Source organism: Mandrillus leucophaeus, unplaced genomic scaffold (genome assembly GCF_000951045.1).
Source record: "Mandrillus leucophaeus isolate KB7577 unplaced genomic scaffold, Mleu.le_1.0 Scaffold384, whole genome shotgun sequence".
NCBI classification, from domain to species: Eukaryota; Metazoa; Chordata; class Mammalia; order Primates; family Cercopithecidae; genus Mandrillus; species Mandrillus leucophaeus.
This window is the reverse complement of record NW_012104076.1, coordinates 1,501,717-1,514,474: the sequence shown is the minus strand read 5'-3', so window position 1 is coordinate 1,514,474 and position 12,758 is coordinate 1,501,717. Positions and strand designations below refer to the sequence as shown.

The window sequence follows — 12,758 nt, the reverse complement described above, 5'->3', positions numbered from 1 at the left end:
CCGCGCCGCCGCATCTCCTCGCTGCCTCCCGGGCTTCGGACCCCCGGTCTCGCCCCCGAAACATGACTCGCGATTTCAAACCTGGAGACCTCATCTTCGCCAAGATGAAAGGTTATCCCCATTGGCCAGCTCGAGTAAGTGATTTGTAGCCCTTGCGCTTAGCAGTGCTACCCTCTTCCCCGGAGGCCTGCTGCCCACCGTGTCTCTTCATTTTTTCCTCTGTCCTTTCTCTCCCTCGCTTTAGTCTCATTTGTAACCTGATTTTTCATTTTAGTTTTTTACCCAATAATCTCCCATGTAATTATAAAAATTTAGACATTTCTACATACCTGTGTATTTCTCTATGGTTTATTGGCCGACTTGGACAGATTTTTTCCCTGGGAAATAATTTAAATACGTTACTAGTTAATATTCCATTGTAGGTGAAATAATGAAGAATGAATTTTGTTTAAAAATTATTGAAACATTGACATTTCCGTAATTTTGGATCAAGTACAAAATATCTGGAATTTGTGCAGATTACACACAAACTCTTGGATGTCAGAGAAGTGCGTATGTGGTTAAATTGCATTTACAGGGTTTTAAAAAAAATACCTTGTACTTGATGAGGCCTTCTGGATTTGCTTTTTTAATACAGAGATTCAGGACTGGATATTCTTGAAAGTATTACAGTAGTTTAGCACCGAGGAAGGGCCAGAAAATTCATTTCCCCCTTTTTATTTGAGGTGTTTATGACCTTGAAGAAGTTGTTTTACCTTTTTGTTTCCAATAGGCAAAAAGGAGGTGTGGACCAGATTCCTGAGTTCACATCTAGTGGTACAGAGAAATGATTAAGGACCCAGGATGTTTTGTGACATTTAGGAATTGAGACTGTTTAAAGATATACGCTCCATTTTTAGAAAAAGGGGTATTTTTGTTTATGGTGGTACCCAGGCTCTAAAACAGTGATAGATAGGACCTAAAATATGTTGCAGTCCATTAGATTGGGTAAACTCGAGATCCTTTAAAAATATACTATATGGTGTTCTGAAGTTGTATTTTTCCAAGCCATTTATTTTCGACTAATTTACTCTCCTTTGAAAATGTGTTTCTTAAAAATAATTAAATTCTATAGTTTTAGTTATGTCAGCAGGGAAGAGGAATGGGGGAAAACACCCATTAGATAACAGAGTCCTGTCTAGGAGTTGAGAGTGCCATCCAAGTGTAAAATGATCACTGTTCCTTGACTTTCTTCCATCTAGCTGCTCTGCGTAGACTCCTGTTCACAAGTTTCCTTCCAAAGCTTTTTTCCTTGCCTATAAAGTCTGCCTTTTCGGTGCAGTCTTACTTGAACAATCCTTAGTCATAATCCTTGTCTATATATTTTACTTTCTAATCTATTCCTTTCGTGATAATCTTTTGTTTTAATTCTTACTCTGTGTATGCTTTGACTTCCAAGTATATTGTGAGCCTGAGGGCAACAACCTTAAATGGAATTTCTTTATACCCTCCACAGCCTGTAGTACATATAATGCACACAATTCACGTTCAAATGGAGCCTAGGGAAACTGATCAGGTTTAAGTTCCCTCTAATATACTTTTTCATGATTATCGAGGTATCCTTGTTTATTTTGAGGTGTTTGAAAATCTGAGGTTGTCTAATACATCTGTATTCTGATTTGCATGCCACAGTGCAGTTGAAAGCCAATGAAATGTTTTAAAAATCTCCCAAATCACCCTCCCCACGCTCACGTTAAGTGACTAAGAGTGCTACTGAAAATAAAATAGGGTAGCCTTTGGAAGACCACAGTGTTTTCCTTATTTAACAATTCATTTGGATTGGAAGGGAAGTGTTTGTCTTTTCCCTTTTCTCCGTCATTTTGTTCTGAGAAACAGCTGCATTTAGTTTTGGTGTATTCTGTGTCCAACAATGATTTCCTTTTTCTGTCTTCATTAGAAATTTGAAATCTTTGCTCTAGAGAGTTTAGAGTACATATTTAAAGTCTGAGCTGTAAAGGTGACACCTCTTGTTGCAATTTTTGCTTTAACATTTCTGTCTACATGTCCCAGACTTTAATTTTTAAGTCTTAAACATTCATGTACATAATCCTTTACCAGTAATAATCATTTAAAAAAATCGAATTTTGCCTGGCATTTGTTAAAGGCTATAGGTGCTAGGTATTTGCATAAACTCTTAAAGCTGTTTGCTAACAGAAAGAAGCATATGAACTGGGTTAACAGAAATTATATCTTAAGGGATTAAGCATTTTTGCAATTATCGGGACCTTCCCACAAAGTTCAGATAACAGGTGTGATCTTCATCATATTGGTGGGGAAATAGGTCCCTAGAGATACTGGATGGTAATGATTCTGTTGATGTGTGAGAGCCTTTAGACTTCCCTCACAAATAACCAGTTCAGTCATCCTCATGGTCTTTTCTGCAACACCATAATGATTACAGAGGGGATAGTAGGTCCTCTAATGGTCAGCCCCCTTCTTAACAAAGTCAGCTGATTTTCAAATTGAAGTGTTTCTGAAATTATGAAAATTATGACATTTAAAATAGATATGATGTTAAATTCTTTTTTTTGTTTGTTTGTTTTTTGTTTTAAGACAGAGTCTCACTCTGTCACCCAGGCTTGAGTTCAGTGGCGTCATCTTGGCTCACTGCAACCTCTGCTGCCCAGGTTCAAGCGTTTCTCCTGCCTCAGCCTCCCGAGTAGCTGAGATTACAGGCACCTGCCATCGCGCTGGGCTAATTTTTGTATTTTTAGTGGAGATGGGGTTTCACCATATTGCTCAGGCCGGTCTTGAATTCCTGACCTCATGATCCACCAGCCTCAGCCTCCCAAAGTGCTGGGATTACAGGCATGAGCCACCATGCCTGGCCGACATGTTGTTAAATTTTAGCTAGGTAGTACTGCTTTAGTCCTGAGGTCTACTTTTCCTTTATTGATAAGGGAAAGTAAGTATTATGGATATATTAGATGTGATAGCACCTGATGATTTCTGCCTTACATAATTTAAAAGGTTGAAAGAGCAGTGAAAAAGGAACAGCTAGCCTCATGTGATTCAGGCATATTAGTGAAGGATCTTTCCATAAGCTTTTCAGACTTCGGGAGGTACTAATTTAAACTTTTGTCAATGTCTGCTTTTACATTATTCTGTTATTTGTATAGATTTCCTGTAGAACTAACATTTAGGGTTGTCAAATAGATTCAGACTCCTTACCTGAAATGATGATATGATTAGTAATTCCAAATTTTGGGATTTTAGGAAGGCAGGGAGAGTACATATACCATATATTTTGCTTCTGGTGTGGTCTGGAATAGCACATGATAATCTTAATTATCTGCAAAGAACAGTGGAAACAGTAGGTGGACAAAAGAAATGACTGATACCCGCAGTGTCAGTCCAGGTTTTGCCACCAAATGAGTTTTAACAGAAATTTTGGTTTTCAGAGTTTCTTGGGTTTCAGATTTGGGGATAGGAGATTATGGGCCGGCAGAACTGGTCCATTTTATAACAGATCCTTTTTGGATGTTTTGCTCTCGTTTATTCAGATAAATGTTGAGGTGTGTGTGTTTTAAAATATTTTAATTTTTCTCACTTTTCTTTTAGGTAGATGAAGTTCCTGATGGAGCTGTAAAGCCACCCACAAACAAACTACCCATTTTCTTTTTTGGAACTCATGAGACGTAAGTCCTGTTAGCTTTAAAGGCAAATCAGAGCTAATTTAACAGGGTTATTGGGCAATAGACATTAATTCAAGGGGGAAATAGTAACGTAATAGGAAACTTTAAAATCTTTGAACTTTGGAAAGAGCCTTTAAGTCTCTATTTTTAAGGTAGTGTTTACAGATGCTGTAGGTTTATTTTTTATTGGAATTGATATTTCCTTAACCAAAAAGGAAAGTAGAAATTCTCTCAGCAATAAGAATGATTGATGGATGAAAATATATAGGGAAAGTTTTAATAAGTTATCTAATATTCCTATGCAGTAAGTGCTTTTTATAAGGACTACTTGGTACCTAATTTTTTGGTTTTATGATATCAGATATACAAACTGTGTATATTGTGGGGAAGGTGAGAAGAGGAAGTCTAGATAGTTCCCTCCTTGTGTTTATATCGTCCCTGAAGCTCTGCTGCCTCTGATGGATATGTGGGCAGAGAACTAATGTGGTGAAGCAAATTTTTCAAAAATTGCAGCTGAATGTTGAAGCATGTTACTGCCAAGTGCATGGAATCACTCTGGAGGCTACCATTAATTTCCCAAAGAATATTCCTACATACCTATAATTTAATGGCCTTGCAAATACTATATGATCTGGTTGATTTTGGACTTGAAGTTTGGAGTCTGTCATAATTTTGGTAGTGTTGTTTACCTGGGATGAGGAGAAACAAAACTATTGCTATTCTGATTGGAATTACCTATTCCTAAGAGTGGCTACGATGGCAATATTTGGTTTAATGTTGCTTAGCTACTGTATGAACTTTCACACAATGTCTTTAATAGCTTTATTGAGATGGAATTTACAAAGAAGTTCACCTGCTTAAAGTGTGTAAGTCAATAGATTTTAGTATATTTACTGTCATAACCTATTGTTGATCACTTTCCCCTCTCCAACCCTAAACGACCACTAGTCTACTGTCTGTAGACTGACCAGTTCTGGATATTTTATTTTAAAGGTATAGTACAATATTTCATAATTAGTTTTTTAAAAAATACAACTTTGGATCCAGAATTGATTTTGGCCTTCATCATAATTAGAGTTAGGTTCAAGTGTATTCTAGGTATAATAATAGAATTTTTAAGAAGTGATAAATTTCTGATTCCATGGGATACTCTAAAGAAACTCTTCAGTAAATTTAGTAGAGGACAAAGGTATCTTTTAATGGAAAATTGTGCAGTGTATATTAGAGTAGGGCTTTTCAAAGTGTGTTGTCAGGTCTAGCACCATTAGCATCTCATGGGAACTTTAGTTAAAATGTAAGTTCTTGGCTTCGTGTGGTGGCTCATACCTGTAATCCCAACACTTTGGGAGGCCAAGGCGGGAGGATCGCTTGAGTTAGGAGTTTGGAGACCAGCCTGCAGCATGGTGAAATTGTGTCTCTACAAAAAATACAAAAATTAGCCGTTTGTGGTGGCACACACATGTGGTCCCAGCTGCTCCGGAGGCTGAGGTGGAACCATCACCTGAGCTGGGAAGGCAAAGCTTGCAGTGAGCCAAGATCTCACCATTGCAGACCTTGTCTCAAAAAAAAAAAAAAGTTCTTAGTCCTTACTCTAGACCTACTGAATCAAGCTGTGAGTGTGGAGCTAAAAATCTGTTTTAACAAGCCTTCCAGATGATTCTGATCTGGAAGTTTGGATTCTGATCTGGAAATTGAAGTTTGGAAATACTGTGGTAATGTGAGTGGACATTCCTTAGCATTTTTCAGTTTTATAAGCTTAGAATTCTTTAATTCTGATTTTTATCTGAAATGGAACAGATTTTTTTTTTTTTTGAGATGGTGTCTTGCTCTGTTGCCCAGGCTGGAGTGCAGTGGCGCGATCTCCGCTCACTGCAAGCACCGCCTCCCGCGTTTATGCCATTCTCCTGCGTCAGCCTCCCCCGTAGCTGGGACTACAGGCACCCGTCACCTTGCCCAGCTAATTTTTTGTATTTTTAGTAGAGATGGGGTTTTACCGTGTTAGCCAGGATGCTCTCGATCTCCTGACCTCATGATCAGTCCGCCTCGGCCTCCGAAAGTGCTGGGATTATAGGCGTGAGCCACCATGCCCAGCCTGAAATGGAACAGATTTTATACTTCTATATATCCTTATAGTCTTATAGAACACACAGTCCCTTCTTACATTACTATTTTAAATTCAGAAGAGGAATGATTATCCCTTCCCTAGCATTTGAAAGGATTTTCACATTATAAATATATGTACCCTTTTTTTTTTTTTTTTTTTTTTTTGAAGCAGAGTCTCACTCCGTTGCCCAGGCTGGAATGTAGCGCCATCTCTGCTCACTGCAAGCTCCACCTCCCGGGTTCATGCCATTCTTCTACCTCAGCCTCTTGAGTAACTGGGACTACAGGTGCCCGCCACCACGCCCGGCTAATTTTTTGTATTTTTAGTAGAGATGGGGTTTCACCGTGGTCTCGATCTCCTGACCTCATAATCTGCCCACCTGCCTCCCAAACTGCTGGGATTACAAGCGTGGCCTGGCCAAATATATGTACGCTTTAAACCAAAGCAAACTAAACCAAGTAACTAAACTTAACTGTTGTTTAGTTAATAGGTAATTAGGTAGTTAATGAAGACAATGAATTACTAATAATTCAAGAATTTAGGATATATTTAAGGAATTCAAATGTATTTAACTTTAAAGTTAAGTTAATGATACTGAATTTTCATTTCCAAATGCACTTGGTTTTTGCCTAACTGTTCTTATATCATTTGTCTTTGGAAAAGCAGTGCTGCCCCATATGTATGTTGGTCTGGCGGTGACTTGAGATTAATTTTGGGCTGGGCGTGGTGGCTTAGGCCTGTAATGCCAGCGTTTTGGGAGGCTGAGGCGGGAGGATCACGAGGTCAGGCGTTCAAGACCAGCCTGGCCAATATTGTGAAACCCCATCTCTACTGAAAATATAAAAATTAGCTGGGCGTGGTGGTGTGTACCTATAGTCCCAGCTTCTCGGAAGACTGAAGCAGGAGAATTGCTTGAACCCAGGAGGCAGAGGGTGTGGTGAGCTGAGATCATGTCATTGCACTCCAGTCTGGGTGACAGAGTGAGACTCTGTCTCTAAAAAACGAAAAAGATTAATTTTTGGAAACTAAGTTGCTGATGATCTTTTTTCCCCTCAAAATTTGGGAGGGTAGTTATTTGAAGTTTTTTTTTTTTGAGATAAGTCTCATTCTGTGGCCCAGGATGGAGCACAGTGGTGATCATAGTTGACTGTAGCCTTTTAACTCCTGGGCCCAAGTGATGCTCCCATCTCAACTTCCCAAGTAGCTGATACTACAGTAGTAGACTAATTTTTGTATTTTTTATTATTATTATTATTGTTGTTATTATTTAGAGACGGAGTCTTGCTACATGGCCCAGACTGGTCTCCTGGGCCTGGTTTCAAGTGATCCTCCTGCCTTAGCCTCCCAAAGTGCTGAGATTACAGGCTACTTGATTTTTTTTTTTTTTTTTGGAGATGGTGTCCCCTCTGTTGCCCAGGCTGGAGTGCAGTGGCACAATCTCCGCTCATTGTAACCTCTGCCTCCCAGATACAAGCGTTTCCCCTGCCTCAGCCTCCCAAGTAGCCGGGATGACAGGCACCCGCCACCACACCCAGCTAATTTTTGTATTTTTAGTAGAGATAGGGTTATCACCATGTTGGCCAGGCTGGTCTCAAACTGCTCACCTCAAGTGATCCACCTGCCTTGGCCTCCCAAAGTGCTGGGATTACAGATATGAGCCACTGTGCCTGGCCTGTTTGAACTTTTTAGTTTGGATTTTGCATAAGTAGTTTAGTCTGCTAGCCAGGAGTTAGGGAGATGGGATAGTAAGAACATACAAGAAGAAAGGGGTATTTGGAAAATTGTACTAATTCATAACTGATTTATAGATTAAGATTTTTTAATTGTTAATTTAGAGCAGAATTCTTTTGTAACTGCATTCTTTTCCTGGCCTACAAACATCTGATTTTACTTAGGACATTCATAGTAAATGTTCAGCAATCAAGTTTTGAATATTAGACAATGAGCCCTAACTGTGACCGTGTACTAGATATTTTAAACGTAACATATTCAAGGAGATTTTTAGTAAGTGGGAATGATGTAGACTCAATTCTTGCTGAAGCCAAGTGTTGGTATTATCCTTGATTACATATTACAGTCTTTCCCCTTTCTACATCTAGTCAGTCAGCAAATCTTCTTTTCCTTTCAAATGCATTCGGATCTGTCCACTCTTGATCATCTTTGTATAATTCAAGTCCATGCGTAATGACTTCTGTAAATAATGTCCTAAGCTGGGCACACTGGGACATGCCTGTAGTCCTAGCTACTCAGGAGGCTGAGGCAGGAGGATCCCTTGAGCCCAGGAGTTCAAATCAGGCTTGCAACATAGTGGGACCCTGTCTTGGGGGGTAAAAAAATTAAATTTTTTTTTTTTACTTACTCTATGTTGGTTTCAGTTTCCACTCTTCATATGCAGTTGGCCTGCTGTATCTGTGGGTTCTGTATCCATGGAGTCAACCTGTCACAGATAGAAAATATTTGGGGGAAAAAGATGGTTATGGCTGTACTGAATATGTATAGTTTTTTTTCCTTGTCGTTACCTTAATGCAGTGTTAACAACTATATAGCATTTACATTGTATTAGGTATTGTAAGTGATCTGGAGATGATTTAAAGCAGTGGTGGAAGACATTTTTTCCGCGGGGGTTTGGGGGGATGGTTTTGGGATGAAAACTGTTCCACCTCAGATCAGCTGGCATTACTTAGATTCTTATAAGGAGCACTCAGCCTAGATCCCTCGCATGTGCAGTTCACAATAGGGTTTGTGCTTCTCTGAGGATCTAATGCTGGCACTGATCTGACAGGACACAGAGCTCAGGTGGTAATGCCTGCCTTCTGCTGTGTAGCCTGGTTCCTAACAGGCCACGGATGGGTACTGGTCCTTGGCCCGGGGATATGGGAGGGTGTGCATTATATATATGTGCTGTTTTATGTAAGGGACTTAAACATCCATGAATTTTGGTATCTGTAGGCGTGGGGGAAGGATAATCCACAATCTTACGGATACAGAGGTACAACTGTCTAGTCAAAGAGATCTTTATATCCCAATTAGATCATGTCATTTCACTGAAAACTTTCAGTGACTCCCTATTTTAACATTAGCAATGAATCAAAACCAAAAACTACCTACAAATGCTATTTGTAAAACCCTATACGAACTAGCCCATGCTTACCTCTCCAGCCTTATTACATTTTTCACCGCTTATTTCTGTTGTACAAATAAGCCTCATCTTGTCTCAGGTCTTTTGTTTTCCCTTTGCAGGAAAGGTTATGCCATCGAATATTTGATCATTTAGATCTTAGCTCACATCCTCCTCCTCGTGTTTATTTTCTCCATTGCAACAATGACTGGATTTTTTTTTTTCCTTTTTTCTTTTTCTCACCCACACTCGAAGAGCTGGATCAGCAGGGACCTTGTCTGTCTTGTCATCATTAACTTAAGTGCCTGGCACTTAGTAGCTGTTAAATAAATATTTGGTGATTGAAAGCTTCGTGCACTAGATAAAGTCAGTTGTCGATTATGCATCTGCTGTCCATTAGCCAACGTTTATGTAGAGTTTAAGACAACTAGATCAGAAGTTTGTTTTTGAATCCTGACTGCCACTTACCTGCTATATAATCTTGGGCAGGTTACTTATATTTGTGTTTTTTTCTTTCTCGTTTGTAAAGTAGGGATAATAATATCTTGCCTCAGAATTATGGGATGCTAGTAAGACATGACATGAAAAATGCTTAGAACAATGCTTGGCATGTATTGAAGACTAAATAGCAGCTATTATTTATTTAAAATGTTCAGCTTTGGCAAACTTACGTTTCATTTCGGGAACAAGACTTGTGGGGATTTACCCATTTTTCTAAGACTTCTACTAGTAGTATTTATTAAGTTGAAATGCAGCTCAGTTTGAGGTTTGCTGACTAATTACCTTTGCTAATTCAGGGAATATTCCTATCTAGCTCTATATCTTTGAAGTCTAGAAAATTTAAATAAAGATATTTTGCTGTTTTTTCCTCCTTACTGCTCTTAATTGTCTTAATGCAAAGAAGTTGGGTGCTTAGTTTTAGGAACTTTAAATATACATCACAGGCTGTTTTAAAACCCATCTAATTTATAGTTTTAGGAGTGAAGGTCAATGCAGAGGTACTGACAGTGGTCACAAGAAGAAAATAAAGTAATGAATCATAGGATAGGGTTTTTTTTCTTCTACGGTAGTTCTTCTATACAAGTTTCATAGCTGCATGTATTGGTGTGGGACTTGTATGATTTCTCTTAAATTTTACACCAAATAATGAGATGAACTGTTTATTCATCTCTTTTTTATTTTTTATTTTTATTTTTTGAGGCAGAGTCCCACTGTCGCCCAGGCTGGAGTGCGGTGGCAGTGGTGCGATCTCCGCTCGAAGCAAGCTCCGACTCCCAGGTTAATGCCATTCTCCTGCCTCAGCCTCCCTAGTAGCTGGGACTACAGGTGCCCGACACCATGCCCAGCTAATTTTTTTGTATTTTTAGTGGAGGCAGGGCTTCCCTGTGTCAGCCAGGATGGTCTTGATCCCCTGACGTCGTGATCCGCCCACCTCGGCCTCCAAAGTGCTGGGATTACAGGCGTGAGCCACCACGCCTGGCCCTATTGATCTCATTTTACCAGCAGGTTCATGACTAATAGTGCATGCATATTCAATTGTCTGTTGAATCATTTTTCTATTATAGAATAATACATGCTATTATAAAATATAAAATATTTATAATAAACTTTCATATTTTGTGATTTAGTAACGTAGAAATGAAGTAGCAAGTTAGAATCAATATGTTGTTAAAAATGGGATTTTTCTGTTTAGCAATATTACTTGGCAACAGTTACTGTTTTGAGCTTCATATATTTGGCTCTGATAGGATTTCTGTTTTGTATATGTGACTCTTTTTTTTGAGACAGTCTCTCGCTCTGTCACCCAGGCTGGAGTGCTGTGGCGTGATCTTCGCTCACTGCAACCTCCACCTCCCGGGTTCAAGTGATTCTCCTGCCTCAGCCTCCTTGAGTAGCTAGGATTATAGGCACGCGCTACCAAGCCCAGCTAATTTTTGTTTTTTCAGTAGAGACGGGTTTCACCATGTTGGCCAGGCCGGTCTCGAACTCCTGGGTTTGAGTGATCCTCCCACCTCAGCTTCCCAAAGTGTTGGGATTACAGGCATGAGCCATCATGCCTGGCCTGTGACTTGTTTCTTTTAAGTGTTCTAGCCGGGCGCGGTGGCTCAAGCCTGTAATCCTAGCACTTTGGGAGGCCGAGATGGGTGGATCACGAGGTCAGGAGATCGAGACCATCCTGGCTAACATGGTGAAACCCCGTCTCTACTCAAAAATACAAAAAACTAGCTGGGCGAGGTGGTGGGCATGTGTAGTCCCAGCTACTCGGGAGGCTGAGGCAGGAGAATGGCGTAAACCCGGGAGGTGGAGCTTGCAGGGACCTGAGATCCGGCCACTGCACTCCAGCCTGGGCGACAGCCATACTCTGTCTCAAAAAAAAAAAAAAAAGGGTTCTAGTTGGGTAACAGCTGAATTTTTGTGTGTGTTCTTGTGGGTATACATATTACTCACAAAAAATGAATTAACAGAAATAACTGCTTTTCTTTGTTTATAAATCATTAGGAAAATAGGGATGCACATGTATACACTTAGGGCTTCAAAGTGTGTGCCATGTAAGAAACACATTGTAGGATTTGAGTTGCCTCAGTATTACAAAACTAGTATTGAATTCAGTTAATGATTTGCAGTTTTCTTAGGATGTTTTACATTAGTCTTGACTCTTAAAAGCTTTGACATTGGTGTTTGAGGTCTGAGTTCGTACATATAGAGAAATAGCATGAATATTTTATTCGGAGATGTTTCAAAGACTGTATTACAATGGTTAAAGGAAAGCCCAAAACCTCTTTAAGGAACACTGCAAGTTAAGACTCTGCTGTTTTAATAGGTAGACGACCTTGCCTGAGTCCGTCTTTTTGAATTTTAGTTTTCTAATATTTAAAATGAGGTTTTGGTGATCCCTCAGTTTCCTTTCAGCTCTGAAATTTGGTAGATAAGTTACCTTGAATGTGTATCTTGTTAAAATTTTTAAAAATATAAAAGGAAACAAATCATTTTTATGCCTATTTTTAGAAAGCCCTAAACCTGGTAATATTTTGGTGTATTTTTTTCAAACTTGTCTGTGCATTTTTTAAAGGAGTTTCTGTCGTATATAGTTATGCCCTGCTTTTGTGTGCATGTGCGTATTAAGCATTTGGTATGTTATTTTAAAATGAAATGCCTTGAAGAATGAATCAGTCAGACCTACTGTTAACATTTTGATATATTTTCTTTCAGACTGACTTTTACAATTTTTTGGTATTTGCTATTATGTATAATTATATCCTGCTTTTACTTAGCATATTAAGGATTTTTTTATATGTAATTTTAAAGTGGAATGCTTTGAAGAATGCATCAAAACCACAGCTGCATAAGGTTGTACCCTTGGGAGGTAGTATAGTGATGTCTCGAAAAACTAATCTGGTTCATTGTTTACCAAACCCGTAGGACTGTGTGCCCAAGGAAGATTTTTTTTTTTCATCTTCTGTCATTTTTAAGTCTCATTAAGAGCTCATGAGTCTTGAGCATATCTTTGACCTACTTACTCTTAGTGTTTTTGTTTTGTTTTGTTTTTTGAAATGGAGCATCACTCTGTCACCCAGGCTGGAATGCAGTGGCACAATCTTGACTCACTGCAACCTCTGCCTCCTGAGTTCAGGCGATTCTCCTACCTCAGCCTTCCTAGTGGCTGGGATTACAGGTGCCCGCCATCATGCCTGGCTAACTTTTGTATATTTAGTAGAGATGGGGTTTTGCCGTGTTGGCCAGGCTGGTCTCGAACTCCTGACCTCAGGTGATATGCCCGCCTTGGCCTCCCAAAGTGCTGGGGCTGGGATTACAGATGTGAGCCACCATTCCTGGCTTGACCTACTTACTCTTTTTTTTTTTT

At 39.4% G+C, this 12,758-nt stretch overlaps 1 protein-coding gene across 2 annotated transcripts in view; it reads left to right on the top strand.

Annotated features, from left to right (window-relative positions):
* Positions 1–6: 6 nt before the first annotated feature.
* PSIP1 (PC4 and SFRS1 interacting protein 1) overlaps positions 7–12,758 on the top strand; it is a 49,069-nt gene continuing 36,317 nt past the window's right edge. For both annotated transcript variants that reach the window (XM_011990856.1, XM_011990857.1), the window contains exons 1-2: positions 7–134; positions 3,601–3,677. In XM_011990856.1, coding sequence (XP_011846246.1) covers positions 63–134; positions 3,601–3,677 — 149 coding nt within the window. In that variant the 5' untranslated portion in view covers positions 7–62. The remainder of the gene's footprint in view (positions 135–3,600; positions 3,678–12,758) is intronic.